At 42.3% G+C, this 22648-nt stretch overlaps 1 protein-coding gene across 8 annotated transcripts in view; it reads right to left on the bottom strand.

Annotated features, from left to right (window-relative positions):
* Positions 1-22648, bottom strand: part of bahcc1.L (BAH domain and coiled-coil containing 1 L homeolog) — a 220223-nt gene that overhangs the window by 13782 nt on the left and 183793 nt on the right. For 7 of the 8 annotated variants that reach the window (XM_041576469.1, XM_041576471.1, XM_041576466.1 and 4 more), the window contains 10 exons: positions 16901-17145; positions 16221-16301; positions 15802-15934; positions 15088-15202; positions 13483-13558; positions 12916-13024; positions 11941-12069; positions 11187-11351; positions 6833-7917; positions 5777-6013 (listed from right to left, as the gene is read on the bottom strand). In XM_041576469.1, coding sequence (XP_041432403.1) covers positions 5777-6013; positions 6833-7917; positions 11187-11351; positions 11941-12069; positions 12916-13024; positions 13483-13558; positions 15088-15202; positions 15802-15934; positions 16221-16301; positions 16901-17145 — 2375 coding nt within the window. The remainder of the gene's footprint in view (positions 1-5776; positions 6014-6832; positions 7918-11186; positions 11352-11940; positions 12070-12915; positions 13025-13482; positions 13559-15087; positions 15203-15801; positions 15935-16220; positions 16302-16900; positions 17146-22648) is intronic. The other variant, XM_041576470.1, reaches the window with a different exon arrangement.

A 22648-nucleotide genomic window follows, 5' to 3' on the forward strand; every position in this document is an offset into this window, starting at 1 on the left:
CAGCTGTTGAAACTAGGGTCAGTGACCTGGAAGACTCGTGCAGGGAGATCCCTGACCAGTATCGCGCAGTGAAGAGACTACTGGAAGAGTGCCAACGTAAGTCTGATGACCTCGAGAACCGGCTGCGACGCAGCAACCTCAGGTTTGTGGGGTTTGCGGAGATGGCGGAGGGGAGCACGCCCGAAGCCTTTCTAGAGACATGGCTTAAGGACACTTTTGGGGCATCACAACTCTCTACCACCTTTACAATTGAGCGGGCTCATAGAGTCCCAACTAGACAGTCCCCTCCAGGCGCCCCTCCTAGGCCCCTGATAGCGAAGCTGCTAAACGCGCGGGACAGAGACAAAATTCTATCACTAGCCAGAGGACGTGGCCCGCTACGTTTCCAAGCTTCGACAATTTCGATATATGCGGATTACTCCATGGAAGTGCAGAAACAGCGTGCAGGCTTCCAAGGTGGGAAAAACCGGCTACGGGCAGAGGGCCTCACCTACGCCATGTTATACCCTGCGCGACTACGGGTCCAAGCAGATGGGCGCACTTACTTTTTCACTGCGCCGCAAGAGCTTACTCAATGGTTGGATGCACGAGGAGCTCGTCCCTGAAAGGATCATAACCTCTTCTCTACTACGTAAGTGTAGTTCCTGAAATTATGCAGCAGCAGGCCCATGGGGGGGTATTTTTGGATCGGAAGGGAATCTTACTAGCCTTCACCTATCACACAACCCCTACTTCAGTTGCACCATCACTACGGGGGAAGGCAGGATATATTACCCATTGCGAGACAGTAATCTGTCTATCCCTTCTGCCCCATAAGGGGTCCCGCCCGGCAGCCTTTACCAAGCAACGTATAGGAAATGCGGCTTCACCAGTTGGTTAATCAGGATGTGTGTTCCAGCTCCTGAACACAGTTTAGTGGAAATATTTTTTTTATTTTTATTTTTTGTATCAGCATTTGTTCATGTACACTGGGATAACCACCCGAATGAAGGTGCGGAGGTTCGTTCTCACATCTAGGAAGAGCCCGCAGTTTACCCGGGCTCGATCTGCCACTAGGCGACTTTACTATCTCTACCGCCTGTTTGTGCGGAGTGGCATGACTGTCCCCAACCTACAGTGAGAGAAGGAAGGAGTGTTTCGGGACAAATTCTACCCTTAGTTTGGAATAGGGTGGAAGGGGAGGGGGGTATGATACTTCAAGGGATGTTTATTGGTGCAATGTTCATGCACAAGGTTCAAATGTGTGACAAATTCTATGCTTTGACCTTAACGGTTGCTCAAGGGAAATTTTTGTTGTGTACATTATGGCAATTGTTATATATTCTGATGTTCCTGGTCTGTCAGCTCAATGGCGGTTAACATCACCAGCTGGAATGTTAGGGGCCTTAATGACCCAATAAAACGCAGGTTAGTTATGGACTTTCTTAATAGACACCACACCTCCATAGCTTTACTCCAAGAAACCCACTTGACAGGCTCTAGGACGCAGGCCCTGCGGAGACCTTGGGTTGGGTGGGCTTACCATGCAGGCTATTCGACACACTCTTCAGGGGTATCCATACTAATTGGTAAAAGTGTCCCTTTCAGATTTGGAAGTATTAAAACAGATCCAAAAGGGCGATATATATTTCTGCATGGTTATATCAACTCATGCGAAATACTTTTGGCCAACATATATATTCCCCCCCCATTCGGACCACAAGTACTGCATGTACTAGCAGATCAGATTATTCAATATCCCCACGCACTGGTTATAGCAGCTGGGGATTTTACCGACGTAATGTCCCCTGAGTTGGACAGATTATGGAAGCCACCTAACAAGCCCCCCCAGCAAGCCACTATACTAAGTCAGTTGACCCAATCATTGGCACTAGTAGACATATGGAGAGCTACTAATCCAGACAGGAAGCTGTACTCTTGCCATACAGTGGCCCACCAGGCACTGTCCAGAATTGATATGGCTCTCATTAACACCGCTGCTGTTCCATTTGTGTCTGGTATTTGCTACTTGCCTAGAGGCATTTCGGATCATGCCCCAGTGCAACTAGTACTTCAACCTCCACACAAATCCGAACGGCCCCGTCCCTCTATCAACTCAACCTGGTTAAATATACTGGATAACTTTACCTCAGTAGAAGGAATGATAGATGACTTTCTCACTCTGAATAGAGACATCCCAACGTTGGTCCCTATATGGGACTCTTTTAAAGTATATATACGTAATTCCATAGCAGCCGACATAGCGGCATACAAGAAGCAAGCAAGGTTAGCAATACAATATCTAGAGGAGCAGGTAGTGGAAGCGGACCATCAGGCGGCTGTAGCCCCCACCCTCGATAACCTTAAATTGCTCAAGGAGGCGCAAGAGACATATGCACAGAGTCTCAAAACCAAAGCTCTGAACCGTCATTATTTCAGTAAAGTTAGGATTTACGAACAGGGTGAGAAGGCAGGGAGAATGTTGGCTCACTTAGCAAAAGCACTGAATACTCCCCCCCCATCCCAGCAATAAAAGACAAGCAGGGAGTCCTGCACACGGATCCCCTTAAAGTCAGAACCCTGCTCACAGATTTTTACACAAACTTATATACTAGTAAACTTGAAGGTTCTGAGCCTGAAATTTTGGAGTTTTTAAACACGGTCGATCTCCCAGCACTAAACCAAGACTTTAGAGAGTACTTAGACGCTGACCTCACAGCCATAGAAATTCAAGAAGCTGTGGACTCCTTCCCTCAGGGCAAAGCTGCTGGCTCAGACGGCTTGCCAATGGAGTTTTATAAAAGACACTCTAGTAAGCTGGTTCCACACCTGCTCCAACTTTATAATGATGCCATAAAAGGGGGGCACCTCCCACATTCCCTGTATGAGGCTGCTATAGTGCTTCTCCCCAAACAGGGGAAAGATCCACACCTGTGCGAGTCATTCCGCCCCATTTCACTATTAACTGCTGATGTGAAAATATACGCCAAGGTACTAGCTTGAAGACTAGGCAAGGTAATAACACAAGTAGTTGACCCTGACCAGGTTGGGTTCATTCCAGGTAAAACCGCCAGTCTGAACACACGACGGCTGTACCTAAACCTCACAAACAATTGCGACAACACAGGTAGTAGGGCCATCGCTGCATTGGACATAGCCAAAGCTTTCGATACGGTGGAATGGCCCTACCTTTGGCAGGTCATGAAAGTGATGGGGTTTGGTGATAAATTTGTGCAAAGGGTTCAATTGTTGTATAAAAACCCTACTGCCTCGCTACGCCTCAGTACACTTAACACCCCTAGTTTTATGTTATCCAGGGGAACGAGACAGGGATGCCCTCTCTCGCCCCTGCTCTTTGCACTAGCCATAGAGCCATTTGCCCAAGCAGTCAGAGCCCACAACCAAATAAAGGGGTTTCAGAGAGACAACAAGGTAGAGAAAATTCAACTCTATGCGGATGACACCCTAGTTTACTTGGGGGATAGGAACCAGTCATTGTGTTCTCTAATACAACTTACTAATTTGTTTGGTCGGGTGTCGGGCCTACAAACGAATACTTCCAAATCAGTACTATTTCTAGTGGATGACCCAGCACAGGGTGAGGTACTAACAGAGCATCCTTTACAGGTGGTGGACAACTTTACTTATCTAGGACTCCAAATTGCATTACCAATCCCTCAGTTTCAAGCCTTGAACATTGATACACTTATCAGGTGGACCCAGGGAAAATTTAGAACAGGGAGTCACTCCCGATTGGTCCTGCTGGCAGAATACAACTAGTTAAAATGTTCATTTTACCCAAATGGCTATATATACTATGGCACTCACCCATGTACCTACCTAAAAAAATATTCAACGGAGTAAACGGTATGATGAGTAAATTTATTTGGGGTTCCTCCCGACCAAGGTTGAGAATGGCCACCCTGATGCGACCAAAGGACGAAGGGGGTATGGCCCTTCCTGACTTATATATCTATTTTATTGCAGCGCAATTGGCGCATATCATGCCAATGGTACATCAGGACATCTCGCCACCACTATATAACCTGTGGGCAGTTACGGCCAAAAACCCTTGTACGCCCTGGGTCACTCTACTGGGGAACGACTCCCGAAAAGTTAAGTCACCTATGCTTACATTGCAATCCAAAATTTTGAGAATAGCACATACACTGGTAAAATATAAAATGCTGGCCCCGCAGACCCCGATTTGGACAAATTTGGAGTTCCCTAGGCTGGCGTCTTGCCCCCCTCCGGGGACCTGGCTCAGACTTAGCCTAGTAACGGTAGCAGATGTGTGGGAGGAGGATCATATTATTCAGTTGCAAAAACTACAAGAAGATAGGGACCTTCCAAACACTCAATGGTTGGTGCATCGCAGGGTTGGCTCATCTCTGTCAGAGTTCTTTAGACAACCCAATCGAGTTGTAGGTAACTCTCCAGTTATCGACGCTCTGGTTGAGTTGACTCATAGGAAGAAAATTTCTACTCTTTACAAACTATTAAGTAAACCTTTGTATGTGGATAGCGAGATACGAGCTCGGGGGGCTTGGGAGACAGATTTGGGTCCTATATCTGACGACCAATGGGAGGGGGTGCTCCGTACCCCTAAAATAGTATCCCACTCTGATAGACATGGATTGATCCAATTATACCTAGTGCACAGAGCATACTACACGGTTCAGAGACTATATGCTATGCAAGCAGTGCCATCCCCCCTTTGCCCCAGATGTAAGGGGGAAATAGCCACTTTGGTGCATACATTATGGGGCTGCCCTGTTGTATTGAAGTATTGGGAAGAGGTGGCTTTATGCTTAGATAACATTATCCCGGACTGGGGTGAAGGCAACGCCAGAAATTGCCTGTTTGCACTCGACATCAATGTGTCACTAGATTTACATACCAAACTTTTTATTATCAAAGCACTGTTTCAAGCAAGACGCCTGCTTACACTTCACTGGAAGGACTTGCATGCACCCTCCCTGCAGGAATGGAGGAAAGCCATGAATGACTTGGCTGATTTTGAGTGGGTTATTTTGGACAGAAGAGGGCAAATGCTAAAATATATACAAATATGGAGACATTGGAATGGTTCACTACACCTAAATGCTACTTGAGGGGGGAAGGGTAAGGTGACCTGTGGGGATAAAATGTTGTGCCGTTAATGTGCACTTGCCTGTATGTACAATCACTGAAATGCAATGCTCACATGTGCTGGAGATATATTTTGCTGTTTCTCTGTTTCAATAAAATCTTTCTTTGAGCAAAAAAAAAAATATGTTAAAGGGTGTACTGGATCTCCTTCTCATATAAGCCTTCACTTCTTTTCTACTTTTCTTCTTTCTATTCTCTTTCTATTCTCTTCCCGTCTACTAATTGTTTTCCCAGGGTGAAAATGAAAAATCACTGGTGCAATGTGTCCTTTGTATCTGCTTTTACTATTGTACAACAAGTATGTAACCCTGTTTATTGGACCTTGCACTAGTAATAAATAAAACTTTGAAAAAAAAAAAAAAAATATGTTAAAGGGGAACTTCAGTTAAATAAGGTAAAAAATGCATAATAAAAGAAAATGTTGTTAGCAAGGAACAGAAATGTGCTGAAGAAAAATGACAGTTCCCACAGTGATTAGCATATTGTGTGATCATGGCTTGTCAGTTATACGTAAAAGTAACTTTGCTGCACTTAAAATTTTCAATTCACATTCACTGGAAAGTTGCTTAGAATTACATTATTTTATTGACCATTTGGGTGGAGTTCCTAGTTTTCTGAAATACAATTAATGATTTTGTGCCCTTACCTTGCCATCGCTGTGCCTTTTACCCAATTTTGTTTCTTCAGGGTGGTAAAACCACTTCACTTTAACCACCATGTTGCCACCCCAGGATTCCCACATGCTCTCAATTCGCCCAATGTAGGGCAGGTTTGGGCGACCGGCTGAGAGAAAAACTGCACAATCCCCCACATGCAGCGTCTCTTTACCACGCACAACTGCTTTGTAAAATAACTTGCGTGCTTTTCCTTTCATTCCCCGTCTCTGAAAAAGAATATGTCATCAGACAAATAACCACACAGAGAGGGTGCAGCACAGACCATGGAAAGAAGGCAAAGTAAGGAAACTTCAGCACGGTTTATATGGCCAGTCATGATGTCAGTACAAATACAGTTTGCCTGCAGTATGAAACAAATCTCTGAAATAGTATTTTGCTTTCTAGATTGTAGGTTCACTTAATGGAGATTCTGCTAATGAGGATCTCTACATAATGCTGTTGAGTGCAGATAGTTTAAAACCCAAAAAGACATGTAAAAAATTACATTTATGAAAAGAACAGATTATTTTCTTAAAGGAAAATTATACCCCCCAAACAATGTAGGTCTCTATAAAAAGATATTGCATAACACAGCTCATATGTGAAACCCTGCTTCATGTAAACAAACCATTTTCATAATAATATACTTTTCTAGTAATATGTGCCATTGGGTAATCAAAAATAGAAAATTGCCATTTTAAAAAATAAGGGCCGTCCCATGGGATCGTACGATTCACTGTGCACACAAACAAACCAAACAAACTATACTTCTTAGGTCACATGAGCCAATTAACAGACAGAGTTGTGTCTTTTGCTTCCACACTTCTTCCTGTTACAGTTAGAGTTGTAGTATTTCTGGTCAGGTGATCCCTGAGGCAGCACACAGACCATCACAAAATGGTGGTTCAAGGCAAGAGATCTAAAAGGGCAATATTTACTTAAATATATATTCCAATTTTGTAAGATTTTTTTAATATGCCACTTAATATGATATAAACTGTTGCTTAAGAATTCATTTTGGGGGGTATAGTTTTCCTTTAATATACCTGGGTGGGCTCCCCGGACCATTTCCAGAGCTGCAGTGCAGGCAGAAAGGCAGAAATCTTTGGCCGGTTTTCTACAGAGGGTAAGCATTGCTGTTTAGGAGCGGGCACTTTGGTTTTGGAAAAGCTTGAAGAGGGCCCTTTCCTCCTCTGTTTGGCCTTTTGCCCTGAGACAAAGCACCCTCTGGAGCTGGAGCCCCCATCCTCAGGATGCTGTGCTAACAGAGCAGGCACCGGGTGTGTTAGGCAAGGCTGCAAGAGCAGGGAGGAGTCTCCTTCATCTGAGCTCTCTGATGAGTCCTCATTATCTGTAGAACAAATACTGGAGCTGGAAAGAGAACCAGAACTGGAGCATGAAGATGAACCAGAAGATGATGATGACGCAGGGAGCCCTGCTAAGAACTGTGATGGGACCCTTGCTGGCAAATCACCTTCATTCTCCTCCTCCTCCTGGTCCGAATATGAACTGAGGCAGTCACTGTCACAATTCAGTCCATACTCTGACTGCCCAGAGTATTTCCTTAATGCCAGACTCATAGGAAGATGCTCATGAAAAGGTGGCTTGCGTTTCTTGTCCTTGCCAAGGCCCGTTCGAGTAGTGTAACGTTGCCCAATACGGATCCCAAAGTCTTTATCACACAACAGCAGGGCTTTGCCATTTTTTGTTTTGGGTGACATGACCCCTTCATGATCAAGCTTAACTAGGAATTCATTGCCTGCTTTTCTCTTGCACCCCTTTCCTTTGTCCTCCTCCTCTGACCTCTCCACTTTTTTTGTCTGCACTGGCTTTTGGCTCAGAGTAAGCCCAGTGTTAGCACTTCCCCCAAAAGGCAAGTAAGAATTTGCCAGGCTGCTAAATGAACCAGCTCCAAACCCATTTCCAAACACATGTGGTTGTTCACGGGATTTCTGGTTTTTAACACACCCTGACTGCTGGAAGGTTTCATGAAGTCCTGCTCCAGTTCTGGCCCCTCCCTTTCGCTTGCCTTGTGATGCCCAGTTTAATAATCCCACATTACTAGAGCGGCCCAGGAAGCTGGTCACTGGTAGCTGTGTATTTGCTCCCGAGTTGAACACATCTGTTTTCTCTAAAATTAAAATAGATAGAGAAGGATTTAAGGTTTCATTCTTATTTTTTCTAAGGTATGTCTTCTATACATCTTAATTTCTTATCATAGATTAACCTGTATATTCAGCATTTTTAACCTCCCTTTAACAGTGCCATTCTGAGAAACCAAATTTGCTAAAAAAAAAAAAAAAAAATAGACGAGCAATAATAAATAATGCATGATACCTGCATTCAATTTGCTCTAAAAAAGATATTCCACCTGTTATTGCCCTTAAAGGGCTGTTCTTAGATCTTCCAGGGAGCTGTTATCTTGTGTTAGGGAGCTGCTATCTCGTTACCTTCCCATTGGTTGTGATATCACTCCAACTTGCAGTACAGCAGTAAAGAGTGACTGAAGTTTATCAGAGCACAAGTCACATGACTGGAGGCAGCTGAGAAATTGACAATATGTCTAGCCCCATGTCAGATTTCAAAATTGAATATAACAAAATCTGTTTGCTCTTTTGAAAAATGGATTTCAGTGCAGAATTCTGCTGGAGCAGCACTATTAACTGATGTGTTTTGAAAAAAACATGTTTTCCCATGACAGTATCACTTTAAGATAACATATTTGGTTGATGAAAACAAAATAAAAGTGCAGATTCTGAACTCATATTTTTCATCTGTCTACACAAATGAGTAACCAATAAGTGAAGGTTTCCTTCTTAATAGTTCCAATTCTAGTAATAAAACTAATGATGCATGGTTCACACATGATGAAATTCAAAAGAGACTAGAACATGTTAAGATTAACAAAGGTCCGGGGCCAGATGGTATTCATCCCAGGGTACTTAGCGAGCTTAGCTCTGTGATTGCCAAACCTCTTTACTTAATTTTTCAGGAATCATTGAGCTTGGGCATAGTGCAGAGAGACTGGCAAATTGCTAATGTGGTGCCTCTATTCAAAAAAGGATCTCGTTCTCAGCCTCAAAACTATAGGCCAGTTAGTCTGATGTCAGTGGTAGGAAAGCTTTTCGAAGGGTTAATAAAGGATAAGATACTGGACTTCATAGCAAATCATAATACTTTGAGTTTGTGCCAGCATGGTTTTATGCGTAATAGATCTTGCCAGACTAACTTAATTTCTTTTTATGAGAAGGTAAGTAGAGACCTCGATTTTGGGATGGCAGTGGATGTGATTTACTTAGACTTTGCTAAAGCATTTGATACAGTGCCACACAAAAGGTTACTGGTTAAATTAAGGAATGTTGGCCTGGAACATAGTATTTGTACCTGGATAGAGAACTGGCTAAAAGATAGACTACAAAGAGTGGTGGTAAATGGAACATTTTCTAATTGGACCAGTGTTGTAAGTGGAGTACCGCAGGGCTCTGTACTAGGTCCCTTGCTTTTCAACTTGTTTATTAATGACCTGGAGGTAGGCATTGAAAGTACTGTTTCTATTTTTGCAGATGATACTAAATTGTGCAGAACTATAGGTTCCATGCAGGATGCTGCCACTTTGCAGAGTGATTTGTCTAAGAAAACTGGGCAGCAAACTGGAAACCGAGGTTCAATGTTGATAAATGCAAGGTTATGCACTTTGGCAAAAATAATATAAATGCAAGTTATACACTAAATGGCAGTGTGCTGGGAGTTTCATAAATGAGAAGGATCTAGGGGTTTTTGTAGATAACAAGTTGTCTTATTCTGGGCAGTGTCATTCTGTGGCTACTAAAGCAAATAAAGTTCTGTCTTGCATAAAAAAGGGCAGTAACTCAAGGGATGAAAACATAATTATGCCTCTCTATAGGTCCCTGATAAGGCCTCATCTGGAGTATGCAGTGCAGTTTTGGACTCCAGTCCTTAAGAGGGATATAAATGAGCTGGAGAGAGTGCAGAGACGTGCAACTAAATTGGTTAATGGGATGAAAGACTTAAATTATGAGGGTAGACTGTCAAGGTTGGGGTTGTTTTCTCTGGGAAAAAAGGTGTTACACTTTACAAGTACATTAGAGGACATTATAGACAAATAGCAGGGGAGCTTTTTACCCATAAAGTGAATCACCGTACCAGAGGCCACCCCTTTAGACTAGAAGAAAAGAACTTTCAATTGAAGCAACGTAGGGGGTTCTTCACAGTCAGGACAGTGAGGTTGTGGAATGCACTGCCTGGTGATGTTGTGATGGCTGATTCAGTTAATGCCTTTAAGAATGGCTTGGATGATTTTTTGGACAGGCATAATATGAAAGGCAATTGTGATACTAAGCTCTATAGTTAGTATGGGTATAGGTATATAGAATTTAATTAAAAGTAGAGAAGGGTGTGTGTATGGATGCTGGGTTTTCATTTGGAGGGGTTGAACTTGATGGACTTTTTTTTCAACCCAATTTAACTATGTAACTATGTAACTATATAGATAACCACTTAGGAAACACATCCAGCACTAAGTTGCGCAAAGTTTCCTCACAAAGAAACTTCTGGTGACTTTGGAAAGTAGCTGTGCTGTGAATGTTTTCCCAGCAGCAATTTTCAGGTTAACAGGTGGAGAGGAAACAAGGCACCTATTATTGCCCCTGGTGGTCAAGATTAATTGCAGGCAACAAGATGTCTCGTCTGTCATTGCCCTTTAAAATAAGCATTTTGTACTGTGTTGTCCGGTGCTCGTGTTACACATGGGGGAGTGTTAGGAATGTTAGGAGTGTTAGGAGTGTCCTAATGGCCCTTCCCCAGACAGTGGGATGTGGGTAGCCAATCACAACTGTGCCACCACACAGGGCAAAATAAACTGCAGTCAGCTTTGTTTAAAATGTGCCACGTTCCTGCAGAACTTTTCATTGCAGCTGGACAAAAGACAATTTTTAAAGCAAAATTGCTTTTAATGTTTAATGCAATTGGAAACCACTATTCTTAACACTATGGGGCATATGTATTATGCTGTGTAGAAAACAGAGGGATAATACACCACACATCACCAGGCTTCACCTTGTAAAAAAACGTTTAACTCATTTTTCCTAGGAGTGACTTCTGCTTGAAGCAATGTAAAATACAGTGGCAAATCTGGCATTCGCATAATGTAAAATTAAACACACCTTGATAAAATAGCCTTTTTTTTTTTACACAACTTTTTACACCGTTTTTCGGCAAATTTAGTTTTACACAGCATAATAAATATGCCCCTAAACACCTGACCTTTATTTTATCAACAGTCTACATCTAAACAGATGGCATGCAAAAGTAGCTAAATATGTATTCTATTGTTATTCCCTTAATTGGGTTTATTTTATCAAATTGTTAACCGCCACTCACCTGTTTTCTCTTTGTTGGACACTTTTTTGCTGATGTTCTTTGGGATTTCTGTTTCCCTGCTTTCTGTATCCTGGGCTGGTTCTGTGGAAACCGTGTTGTTACCGGCAACACGCTTAGTTCTGCGACTTTCTGCAGACAGGAGCAGAGCTGGTGATGGTTCTGTACCTGTCATGGAAAGATAGAGAGACAAATATAACATCATCAACACTCTAACTAACACTAGTATCCTATCCTATATAATAAAGTTGAAGTGTCTCTGCGTCCAGTCCCTGTGTCCGTGGGATTGCGCTACTGCGCATGTGCCCCACGGACCGTATGTTCTAGCGCCCGTTAATTTAACGGGCTTAATGTCTAGTTGTAATATAAATGCATTAAAGATGGTGGATGTCTGATGTTTGGGAGATGTTTTATTCAGAAAGTATTACATTTTGGATAGTGTTTTATTTAAAGCACAAATAAGAAATTGCGTTCTAGAGCTGCCTCTGGAATAAAGTGTACAGGAAAGGCTATACACACTATAATGGCTCTGAATGAAGCTTACACTAATGGATCCCGCTTGTTAGGATTAGCTGGAAAAACAATACAAGATTTACTTCTTATAATATAACATATTGTGTATTGCAAAAATATACAAACCTTAGGTCTGTTCTTTCATATTAGTGAAATACAAATCCTACACTAGATTTAGGTTTTCTTATTCAGTCACTTGAGACTAAAAAAGGCTCTCTAGTGTCATATGCAGGCAGAGGCTTACACTGGATGGTGAAGTCAGGGGGCAGCAATCGGATGTTGTTCAGCGTGATTCTTCCCCGATCACCATCATCAAACGAAACCGTTACAGAATCAGACTCCCCCTCATCGCTGGAAGAGCCTGTAATAAGATCTGTTATAATGTTTCCCATTGATGCTTTTTCTAGTTACAGCATATAAAAGTGAACACACATTTAGTTCCCATTGCAGTACCCCATCTCTGTATTTATTATATACATTTTGAGAGTTTCTCCTGTCTATAAACACTTGCTTAAACAAAGGTGGTTTTCAGATGTTTGGGGTTCTAGCAGCTCCCACCTGTGCCTCTAACATTTGGTTAGGACACTTTATCACTAACCAAGCATGCACATATTAGCAATCATTGTTGTATTGGTCACCCTGCTATCGTACCAGGGGTACTGAAGGCAGCAAAATAAATATTTCCTCCAAATAACACTCTAGTTGGCCTTCAGGCTGCCTCTCCCTTTCCATCTATACATGGATTTGCAAGACAAGGTTTGTGGAACCAGTGACACAGCAATACTGCAGCCATGGCTGAGAACACAAGGAGCCAATAAAATGCCATGGTCTCTTTCTCTGATTTTCTGTTTGTTATACTTAAATTGTAAGCCAGGGATATGTTTTGTATTTATTTGTATATGTTATTGTAATTATCCCTATGTGTTCTATTGTACATTTATGTGCACATAAATAGCGTTGTATAAATAAAAATATACATGCACATACTTGCAAACCCAGCAGGTGGAATATGCAATGTGCAAGTGTACAGTGGCACTGAAGGTGCTGAAGAAGGTGGTGAAAGTGAAAATGCATACTAATATACAAGTGAAAAGAATACAGAGGGAGGAAATCTAATAAATTCTACTAGAGCAACAGAGTTTGGGCAGAGTCTTTTTCTTTCTGTAAGCTTACTTCACTGATTGTATACATTTGTTTAATAGAAAAGAACATGCCATACCTCTCACTACATTCCCTGGGTACAGACAACGTGACTTCTGACTCCAGTAGGCGCAGACTCGAGTTCCATGGGGCAGACACCGTGTGGACTGAGGTCGTATATCTACTACCTGTAAAGACAGACATTTGAGAGCCATCAAGACATATAAGATCTCTATTTACATGTCAGAAAAAGGCAGCTCACTAACAGAAGTTTAGTACAAGTATATTATTAAAAAATGCAGATACTCATGTCCTAGTTTGACACTCACAGGATGTTCTAAAATAAAGGCTCATTTTAGCCCTTAAGGTTTAGCTGGTCTCATATTTTCCTATACCTGCAAATAAAAATGTCTCAGCAACAAAATGCAATATATGTATGTACACAGCATAGAAAATGTATATGTATAACTGAACTGTGTAATACATTAAACACATTAGTGACATTAGTCGCTCTATCAGTGTGTCACAGTAAAAACAGGTCACTGAAGAACACTGGTTCAGAAAACCAGTACGGAAAAGAAAAGTACGAAACCAGATCTTCCGGTTATACACAACACACTGGGGGGATCCCGAAAAAGGAACTCACTGCTTCCTGTAGCAGCTGCTCCTGGGAGTAAATCCGAGGCCGGTTTCCTCTCTCACCCTCTATCACAACACTGTATCTGTAAAACGGAAATATATGCAGTTACAAAGAGGTAACGCAGGAAGAGATGGCAATTACACAATAAAAATATGACATTGTGTTACTTAAATATAGCAAGAATACTCAGGGAACCTTTTGTCTATCCCAAAATGTAAGAAAATTAAGATTAGCAAGCTAATGGTTTATTAATACAAACAATACAAAAACTATGCAGTTACAAAGAGGTAGCGCAGGAAGAGATGGCAATTACACAATAAAAATATGACATTGTGTTACTTAAATATAGCAAGAATACTCTTGGAACCCTTTATCTATCCCAAAATGTAAGAAAATTAAGATTAGCAAAATAATGGTTTATTAATACAAACAACACAAAAACTATGCAGTTACAAAGAGGTAACGCAGGAAGAGATGGCAATTACACAATAAAAATATGACATTGTGTTACTGAAATATAGCAAGAATACTCTGGGAACCCTTTGTCTATCCCAAAATGTAAGAAAATTAAGATTAGCAAACTAATGGTTTATTAATACAAACAACACAAAAACTATGCAGTTACAAAGAGGTAACGCAGGAAGAGATGGCAATTACACAATAAAAATATGACATTGTGTTACTTAAATATAGCAAGAATACTCTGGGAACCCTTTGTCTATCCCAAAATGTAAGAAAATTAAGATTAGCAAAATAATGGTTTATTAATACAAACAATAAAAAACTAGCAGAGGCTGAATACACAAAACAAAAGCTTTAAACCTAAAATATATATCCTGTTCCAGTTACACCATAGTCTGAATAAGCAAGGGTGCTTGTGATCTCTTACAATGCGAATTGTCACTGTACAATTTCTGTATTCTCTATTGAGTTCTAAATTAAAGGAAAAGGAAAGGTAAAACTAAGTAAACCTTATCAGAAAGGTGCACTTAAATATACCTGTACACTCTCAAAGTAGTGCTGCTCTGAGTCCTCTGTCAAAAGAAATACTGCATTTCTTTCCTTCTATTGTGTATACATGGGCTTCTGCATCAGACTGTCTGCCTTCAGCTTAAACCTCCTTGCCCCGGGTGTGAGCATGCTCAGTTTGCTCCTCTTCCCCCCCTTCACTGCTGTAATCTGAGCCCAGAGCTATAAGTGAGCAGGGAGAGACTCAGCAATCTAGTTGCTAGGGTCCAACTTACCTTAGCTACTATGCATTGATTTGAATAAGAAACTGGAATATAAATAGAAGAGGGCCTAAATAGAAAGATGAGTAATAAACAATACATTTGCAGCCTTACAGAGCATGTGTTTTAAGATGGGGTCAGTGCCCTTCATTTGAAAGCAGGAAAGAGTCAGAAGAATAATTAAAATACAATAAAATAATCAGAAGAGTAATTAAAATACGATAAAAATAGAAATTAAAAAGTTGCTTAGAATTAGCCATTCTATGACATATCTAAATGTCAACCACTAAAACTGAACCACCCCTTTAAACTAAACAAGCATATAAATCTTAAACTATCTTCCCACCAACTGTTCCACCAATGCACACACAGAATTCCTTACATGTCTGGAGGCTGCAGGCTACGGATACTGGCTGCATACAATAGGTTGTCCTCCTTGGGTATAAGGACTTTTAAGCCTTCCCTTAGATCCACCTTGGAAAGGGAGCAAATATGAGCTGAAAAAGGAAATGGTTGCAATTATTGCACATAAGTTTAAACTAATACACAATGCAGTTTATATAGTCTATATACAGTCAGATAAGGACAAGCACATCTAGCATTATTGAATACATATACTTAAAGTGATACTGACACTAAAAATTACTTTACATTAAAAGTTACCTATAGGTCATGTTGATCATTTTTTGCTGAGAGGTTTGTTTTTGTAAGTAATTGTTACTTGAAGTTTCTAAACCTGTGCTGTACACATACTTGCTCAGAAGCCCTCTCTCTCTCTAAAGCTTACAATCTGGTTATAGTGACTTTAACCATATAGATAATGAACTTAAAAGTTATAATGTGATGACAAATATCAGTTTAGTCCAACTTTTTCATCTAAGTACCTGGCTTATTAGGGAACTGATGTGGAGAAAACATATACATTATATATATTATAAAATAACTAAGGCACTTTGGAATAAATAAATGCCTATTCAAATGCTGCCTGAAACAACCCTTCTCCAAAACACACAAAAATTCTTCCTATCCTGCTGCTAGATGAACAGCTAAAGAATTACTATAGCAGGTTTTACTATGACAGTCTCTAGCAACTCACTCCGGTCTTTACTTTTGCCACCAGCAGGGCTTGCATCATCCTCTCCTTCTGAAAAGCTGCTGTTATCATCAAACTGGAAGTCATCTTCTACAGCAAAGCTTTGTAGGAGCCGGCTAACAGCTCGGCCTCTCTCCTGCAAAAATGAAGGAGTGACAAGCACAAAAAAGAATGAGAATTGCAGACTATCAAGTGCAAACAAGGCACACAGAGAAATAACAGACAGAGGACTAAATAAAAGTGGTTAATAAATGACAGAAGTTAAAATATAAAGCTACTAATGCTAAGCTATGTTGAATAGCTTTACTTAATTGTAGAGTTATGGCTTACAAGTGTACAGAGACACACATTTGACTGTTATACCATTGTATACAATCATCAATCCTCAGCTGACTCAACAATTTTTAGTGATGCTAACATACCTGTTTGGATTTTACCAGTCCTTGTTTAAGACTTTTTGGGCCTCTGGATGTCAAGGAGAGACTCAGTACTCCATTCTTTCTCTGTTTAAAGAAAGAAAGCAAAAAATGTATTTATATCTATCATGATTAGGTGTATATACTTAGAGCAATGTTTGCTTTGGGGATGCATTTGTGACACATAAAAGGTATGAATTAAAGTGTTGTTAGGGCATATCCTGCTTAAAGGACCAATAACATCAAATAAAATAAAAATATAATGCAGTGTTGCCCTGCACTGGTAAAACTGGTGTGTTTGCTTCAGAAACACTACTATTGTTTATATAAATAAGCAATGGGGGCAGCCATTCAAAGGAAAAAATGCTCAGGTTACACAGCAGATAACAGATAAGCACTGTAGAACATAATGGTGTTATCTGTTATCCACTATTTAACCTGTGCGATTAAGCCTTTTTTCCATTTCCGCCATTGCTACTCAACTTGTTTATATGAACTATAGTAGTGTTTCTGAAGCAAACAGATCAGTTTTACCAGTGCAGGGAAATAATACATTATAACCTCATTATTTTAAAACACTTACATTTTTTGGTGTTACTGTTCCTTTAACCTTTCTAAGACAATTAGATTCTAAATAAAATGCATGGTTTCCTACAAGTAGTTTTTCCTGTCTGTTGGTGACTGACCTGTAATTCTTTGTTCTTCTTGTCCTTCTTCAGGGACAGGGCTGGAGAACCAAACAGACTCTTGCTGGGAGTATATGGCAAAGTACCCAAAGGAACACTCTGCCGCAAGTTCCCTTTAAGTTCGCTCGCTAGGCTCAGGGATTTTTTCATGAGGGGTTTCATGGAAAGAGTTTGTGAATCCAGCTTTGCAGAACGCTTGCGGATCTTAACTTCATTCTCTGGACTAATAATACTACAGTAGGACCCTGAGAAAATCAGAATATAGAGCTGTTGTAACAGAAGTGTGGTGGGAAAATATACTGTATAAATCAAAAGATAAAGAGAAGCACATTAAATGTAAATACACTTCCTTTTGGAAAAGCAAACTGTATTTTTTGCAATTTCATTAAAGGGGAACTAATATGAAAGTAAAAAGCAAAGTCTAAAAAGTTAAAAACAGAAAGGAGCATTTTCTTAAATATAATTTTTTTGCATCAGCTTGCAGATATTAGATTATATTTACAGCTTCCATCCCTCCACTGCACTCTCCTACCTTTCTACTGGCAGTTTGCCAAATTTATTTGTCTCCGACTTTTACATTTGATTTAAGAAGACGCTAATAATGGAAAGAATTTTATAGCCAAATAGAAGCCCTTCACACAAGTTGGATGTCCACTTCATTCTGACTTCATTATCTTATGCCACATGGAGATAGGGAAGAGGAACAACATGCAGGGCTCTGCTCTGTAGTGGCCTTTAAATCAAATCCAACATTTCAGGGGGCCCACTTCTTCTGCAGCGTGCACGTGTGCTAACACTTAAACTTAATTGCCATGGGGCTGGATGCTTAGAACAGAGCATTTGGTATTATGTAGCTCATGCTACAGAAGAAGTGAACATCCAACTCGTGTGATTCTATTTGCCCATAAAACTCTTTACAATATTTGCTCATTCTTATGTATGCCTGAATTCAGTGATAAAGAAACTTGTCGAGCTGCCTGTAAGGAGCGTCCGACGGCATGGGCAAGATGGCGGCGCCCACGGGAAGCCACGTGGCCGCCGGACGCCAGCGCGTACCGTCCGCGCCCAGTGATGACGCTGACGCAGACGCAGCGTATTGACGCTCGGCGTCTGATGCAATCCTGCGCATCTTGGCGCGAAGATATGATTATTTAAGGGCGCTGCAGGATTCAGCCTATGCCCGTTTATAGGTTCCTTCTTGTCAAGTTCCTGGGTGCTATATTGTTATTCTGACTTCTGGTTTCGACTCCTGCCTTGATTTTGACTACGCTTGTTTGCCGCCTGTACCGACCTCTGCCTGGATTACGACTTTGCTTGTTTGCCGCCTGTACCGACCTCTGCCTGGATTACGACTTTGCCTGTTTGCTGCCTGAACCGACCTCTGCCTGTCTTCGACCATTCTCCTGCCACTCCCTCCTGTACCACGAACTGTACCTTCCTCCTTGGTCCTCACCTAAACTGCGCCTACGGGCCTGACAGTATAAACGGGCCATGGACCCGTCTGAGGAAGTTACTCCACCTCCGGACTTCGGAAGAGCCTTCCGTGGGCTAGCCTCTCGTATGGAGTCCTATGAGAACCAACAGGTTCATTTTGGGCAAGCCCTGGAGGCAATCCTGGATAAACTATCTGTGAATCCTCCTGCTGCCGCTGCTGCTCTTCCACCTGTGGGTACCGCTGCTTCCGCTTCAGGTAGTGGCCCCAAGATTCCAGCTCCGCCTCTCTACCATGGGGATCCGCAGGCATGTCGTGGATTTGTCAATCAGTGCCAAATCCAATTCGAGCTCCAGCCCTCCCAATATCCTTCCGAGAGGGCAAAAGTGGGGTATGTGATCACCCGTCTGCAAGGGAAGGCGTTGGAGTGGGCATCTCCACTATGGGAGAAGAATTCTCCTCTGACGTATGACATTGATCTCTTCCTACAGTCCTTTCGCAAGGTCTTTGATGCTCCAGGGCGGGTCACTACGGCCGCCTCTCGTCTCCTGCAGATCCGGCAGGGAAATCGCCCAGTCAGCGAGTATGCTATTGATTTTCGCACACTGGCGGCTGAAACTACCTGGAATAATGACGCATACCATGCGGTCTTTTACCAAGGACTTTCCACCCGTCTTAAGGATGACTTGGTCTCCCGGGATATTCCAGACCTTTTGGAAGACCTCATTTCCTTGGCTACCAAGGTGGACACTCGAATGCGGGAGCATCTATCTGACAGGGATAAAAGTAAGAGATTCCAGCCTCTTCTAGCTCCACATTTTCAGAAGCCCATCCTTCCAACCTCGTTCTCTTCTTCGGCTGCACTTCCTGAGGAACCCATGCAGATCGGGGGTGCACGCTTGACGGAGGAAGAGAAGCTTCGCAGACGTTCTGCTGGCCTATGCCTATACTGTGGTGGCAAGGCACACTTTGCATTCAATTGCCCTGTGAAGCAAGAAAATCTTTCTCGCCTTGGTAAGTGTGGGGAGACACACTTGGGTGGAATCTTCTCTAATCCAGAACAATTCCCTCATCGTTTTTTGCTCCCTGTACAGCTTCAAGTAAACGCTAAGCAGATTTCTTCGCAAGCCTTCCTGGATTCTGGGGCTGCTGGAAACTTCCTGGACCAGTCGTTTGCCGTTCTGCACAAGATTCCTTTGAAGTCCTTACCTTCACCCCTCCGAGTTTTGGCCATTGATGACAGACCATTATCTTCGGCCTTTATCACACACGCCACAGATGAACTTTCTGTTACTATTGGGGCATTGCATGTGGAGAGACTTTCTTTTCTTGTTATAAATTGCCCTTCCACTCCTATTATCCTGGGTCTGCCCTGGCTCCAAAGTCACAACCCTGTTATTGATTGGTGTGCGGGTCAGATTTCCCAATGGAGTCCTTTTTGTCGTCAGAATTGTTTAATCCCCAATGCTCTTGTGAAGTTAACTTGCTCTTCAATAAACCTTTCTTCTCTCCCCCTGGCATATCAGGATTTTAGTGATGTCTTTTGTAAGAAGTCAGCGGAGTCCCTACCCGCTCATCGACCTTATGACTGTCCCATTGACCTCCTACCTGGTACCATGCCCCCGCGAGGAAGAACTTATCCCTTGTCTCCTTCTGAAACCAAGGCTATGAAGGAATATATTCAAGAAAACCTTCAACGTGGCTTCTTTCGTCCTTCTTCCTCTCCAGCCGGCGCAGGGTTCTTCTTCGTAGAAAAGAAGGATGGCAGTCTCCGTCCCTGCATCGATTATCGGGGCCTCAACAAAATTACTGCAAAGAACCGTTATCCTTTACCCCTTATATCCGAACTGTTTGACCAATTAAAAGGGGCTCGCATCTTTACTAAGCTTGACCTCAGAGGGGCATACAATCTGATCCGTATCCGGGAGGGAGACGAGTGGAAGACGGCATTCAATACTCGAGACGGTCATTACGAATATCTCGTCATGCCTTTTGGACTTTGTAACGCTCCTGCCGTTTTTCAAGAATTCATCAATGATATTTTCAGAGATCTTCTGGGCCTGTGCGTGGTCGTATACCTTGACGATATTCTTATATTTTCTAAACATCTGGAGGAACATAGAATTCATGTGAGAAAAGTCCTCTCCCGTCTCAGGAAGAATGCCCTCTTTGCCAAACTTGAGAAATGTTCCTTTGAGACTCCTAAAATTCCGTTTTTGGGCTACATTATTTCCGCTGAAGGTTTCGAAATGGACTCAGCTAAAGTTTCTGCCATCCAGGACTGGCCTCTGCCCACTAGTACCAAGGCCATCCAGAGGTTTGTGGGCTTTGCCAACTACTACAGGCAATTTATTAAAGGATTCTCCTCTCAAATTTCTCCTATTTTGGCCCTTATCCGTAAGGGGGGTAGACCAGACTTGTGGACACCTCAAGCCAAGGACGCTTTTGAATTTTTGAAAAGATCCTTCTCTTCCGCTCCAGTCCTGAGACATCCTGATCCTCTGTTGCCCTTCTTCATTGAAGTTGACGCATCCGATGTTGGGGCGGGTGCGGTACTCTCTCAAAGATTACTCAGCGATGGCAAATTTCACCCCTGTGCCTTCTTTTCCAAAAAGTTTTCTCCCCCCGAACGAAATTATGATGTGGGAAATCGGGAGCTCCTAGCAGTCAAGCTAGCCTTGGAAGAATGGAGGCATCTCTTAGAAGGTTCTTCAGTACCAGTGACTATTTTCACCGACCACAAGAATCTAGAGTACATTCAAACTCTTAAACGTCTGAACCCCAGACAAGCGAGATGGTCCTTATTCTTTTCCCGTTTCAATTTTGTTATCACCTTCCGACCTGGTTCCCGAAATCGGAAAGAAGATGCTTTATCCAGAAGTTTTTCTCCGATTGAATCTTCTCTTAAGAATGAAGAACCGATTATCCCTTCCACCAAGATTATTGCTGCCTTATTTCCTCCCATGGCTTCTCAAATATTGTCGGCCCAAGCCTCTGCACCCAGTAACACTCCCCTTGGTCTAGCCTTTGTACCTCCGGATCTTCGCCAATCCATCCTTCTTCAGTCTCACTCTTCCAAGCAAGCTGGTCATCCGGGAGTTAAGAAGACGATAGAACTTTTGTCCCGTCTTGTTTGGTGGCCCTCTCTTCGTGAAGATGTAAAGAACCTTGTTGCTTCTTGTTCTGTCTGTGCTGCCTCCAAGCCCTATCACACTTCTCCCAAAGGACTATTACTTCCTCTACCAATCCCTTCTAGACCTTGGACACACCTGGCCATGGACTTTATCGTGGAATTACCTCCTTCCTGTGGTTATACAGTCATCTGGGTAGTAATTGACAGGTTCAGTAAAATGGCTCACTTCATACCTCTTCGGAAATTACCCTCTGCTCTTGAACTCTCTAAATTGTTCATTCAGCACATTTTTCGCCTCCATGGATTCCCTCTTGAGATTGTTTCTGACAGAGGTTCGCAGTTTATTTCTAAGTTTTGGAAATCCTTGTGTAAATGTCTCAATATTTCTCTTCATTTTTCACCCTCAATCCAATGGTGCTTCCGAACGAGTCAATCAGGCTCTCGAGCAGTTCCTCAGATGCCATACATCATTATGTCAGGATGATTGGGCTGATTTGCTTCCCTGGGCCGAATTTGCTCACAATAACTCCCTTCACTCCTCTTCTGACCGCTCTCCTTTTTTTTGTGTCTATGGACAACATCCCCTGGCATTTCCCCAAGATCTTCTCCTCTCTGATGTGCCTGCTGCCAATGACCAAGTTTCTCACATGTCTGCTATTTGGCAAGCCACAAAGCACAATCTCGAAAAGAGTTCCCGCAGTCAGAAGTTTTTTGCAGATAGGAGACGCTCTTCTCCTCCCCAATATACGCTGGGTGACAGAGTGTGGCTCTCAACCAAGAACATCCGCCTTAGAGTTCCTTCTGCTAAACTGGGTCCCAAGTTCATTGGACCTTTTTCTATTACCGAACTTATAAATCCTGTGGCTGTTCGTCTCCAATTACCACCTGAGATGAAGATTCCAAATGTCTTCCATGTGTCCCTTTTGAAACCGGCCTTGGCCACCCATTCCTCGTCTTCTCCTGTTTCAGTATCGGTTGATGGTCATCAGGAGTTTGAAGTTGAAAAGATCTTGGATTCCCGGATATCTAGAGGCTCACTTCAATACCTGGTGGAATGGAAAGGGTTTGGGCCTGAAGAGTGTTCTTGGATTAAACATTCTGACGTTCATGCTCCTCTTTTGGTCCGAAGGTTTCACTGTAAGTTCCCTTCTAAACCCTGCCTTGGTGGTCCGGAGGCCCCCCG

Source organism: Xenopus laevis, chromosome 9_10L (genome assembly GCF_017654675.1).
Source record: "Xenopus laevis strain J_2021 chromosome 9_10L, Xenopus_laevis_v10.1, whole genome shotgun sequence".
In the NCBI taxonomy this organism is placed as follows: Eukaryota; Metazoa; Chordata; class Amphibia; order Anura; family Pipidae; genus Xenopus; species Xenopus laevis.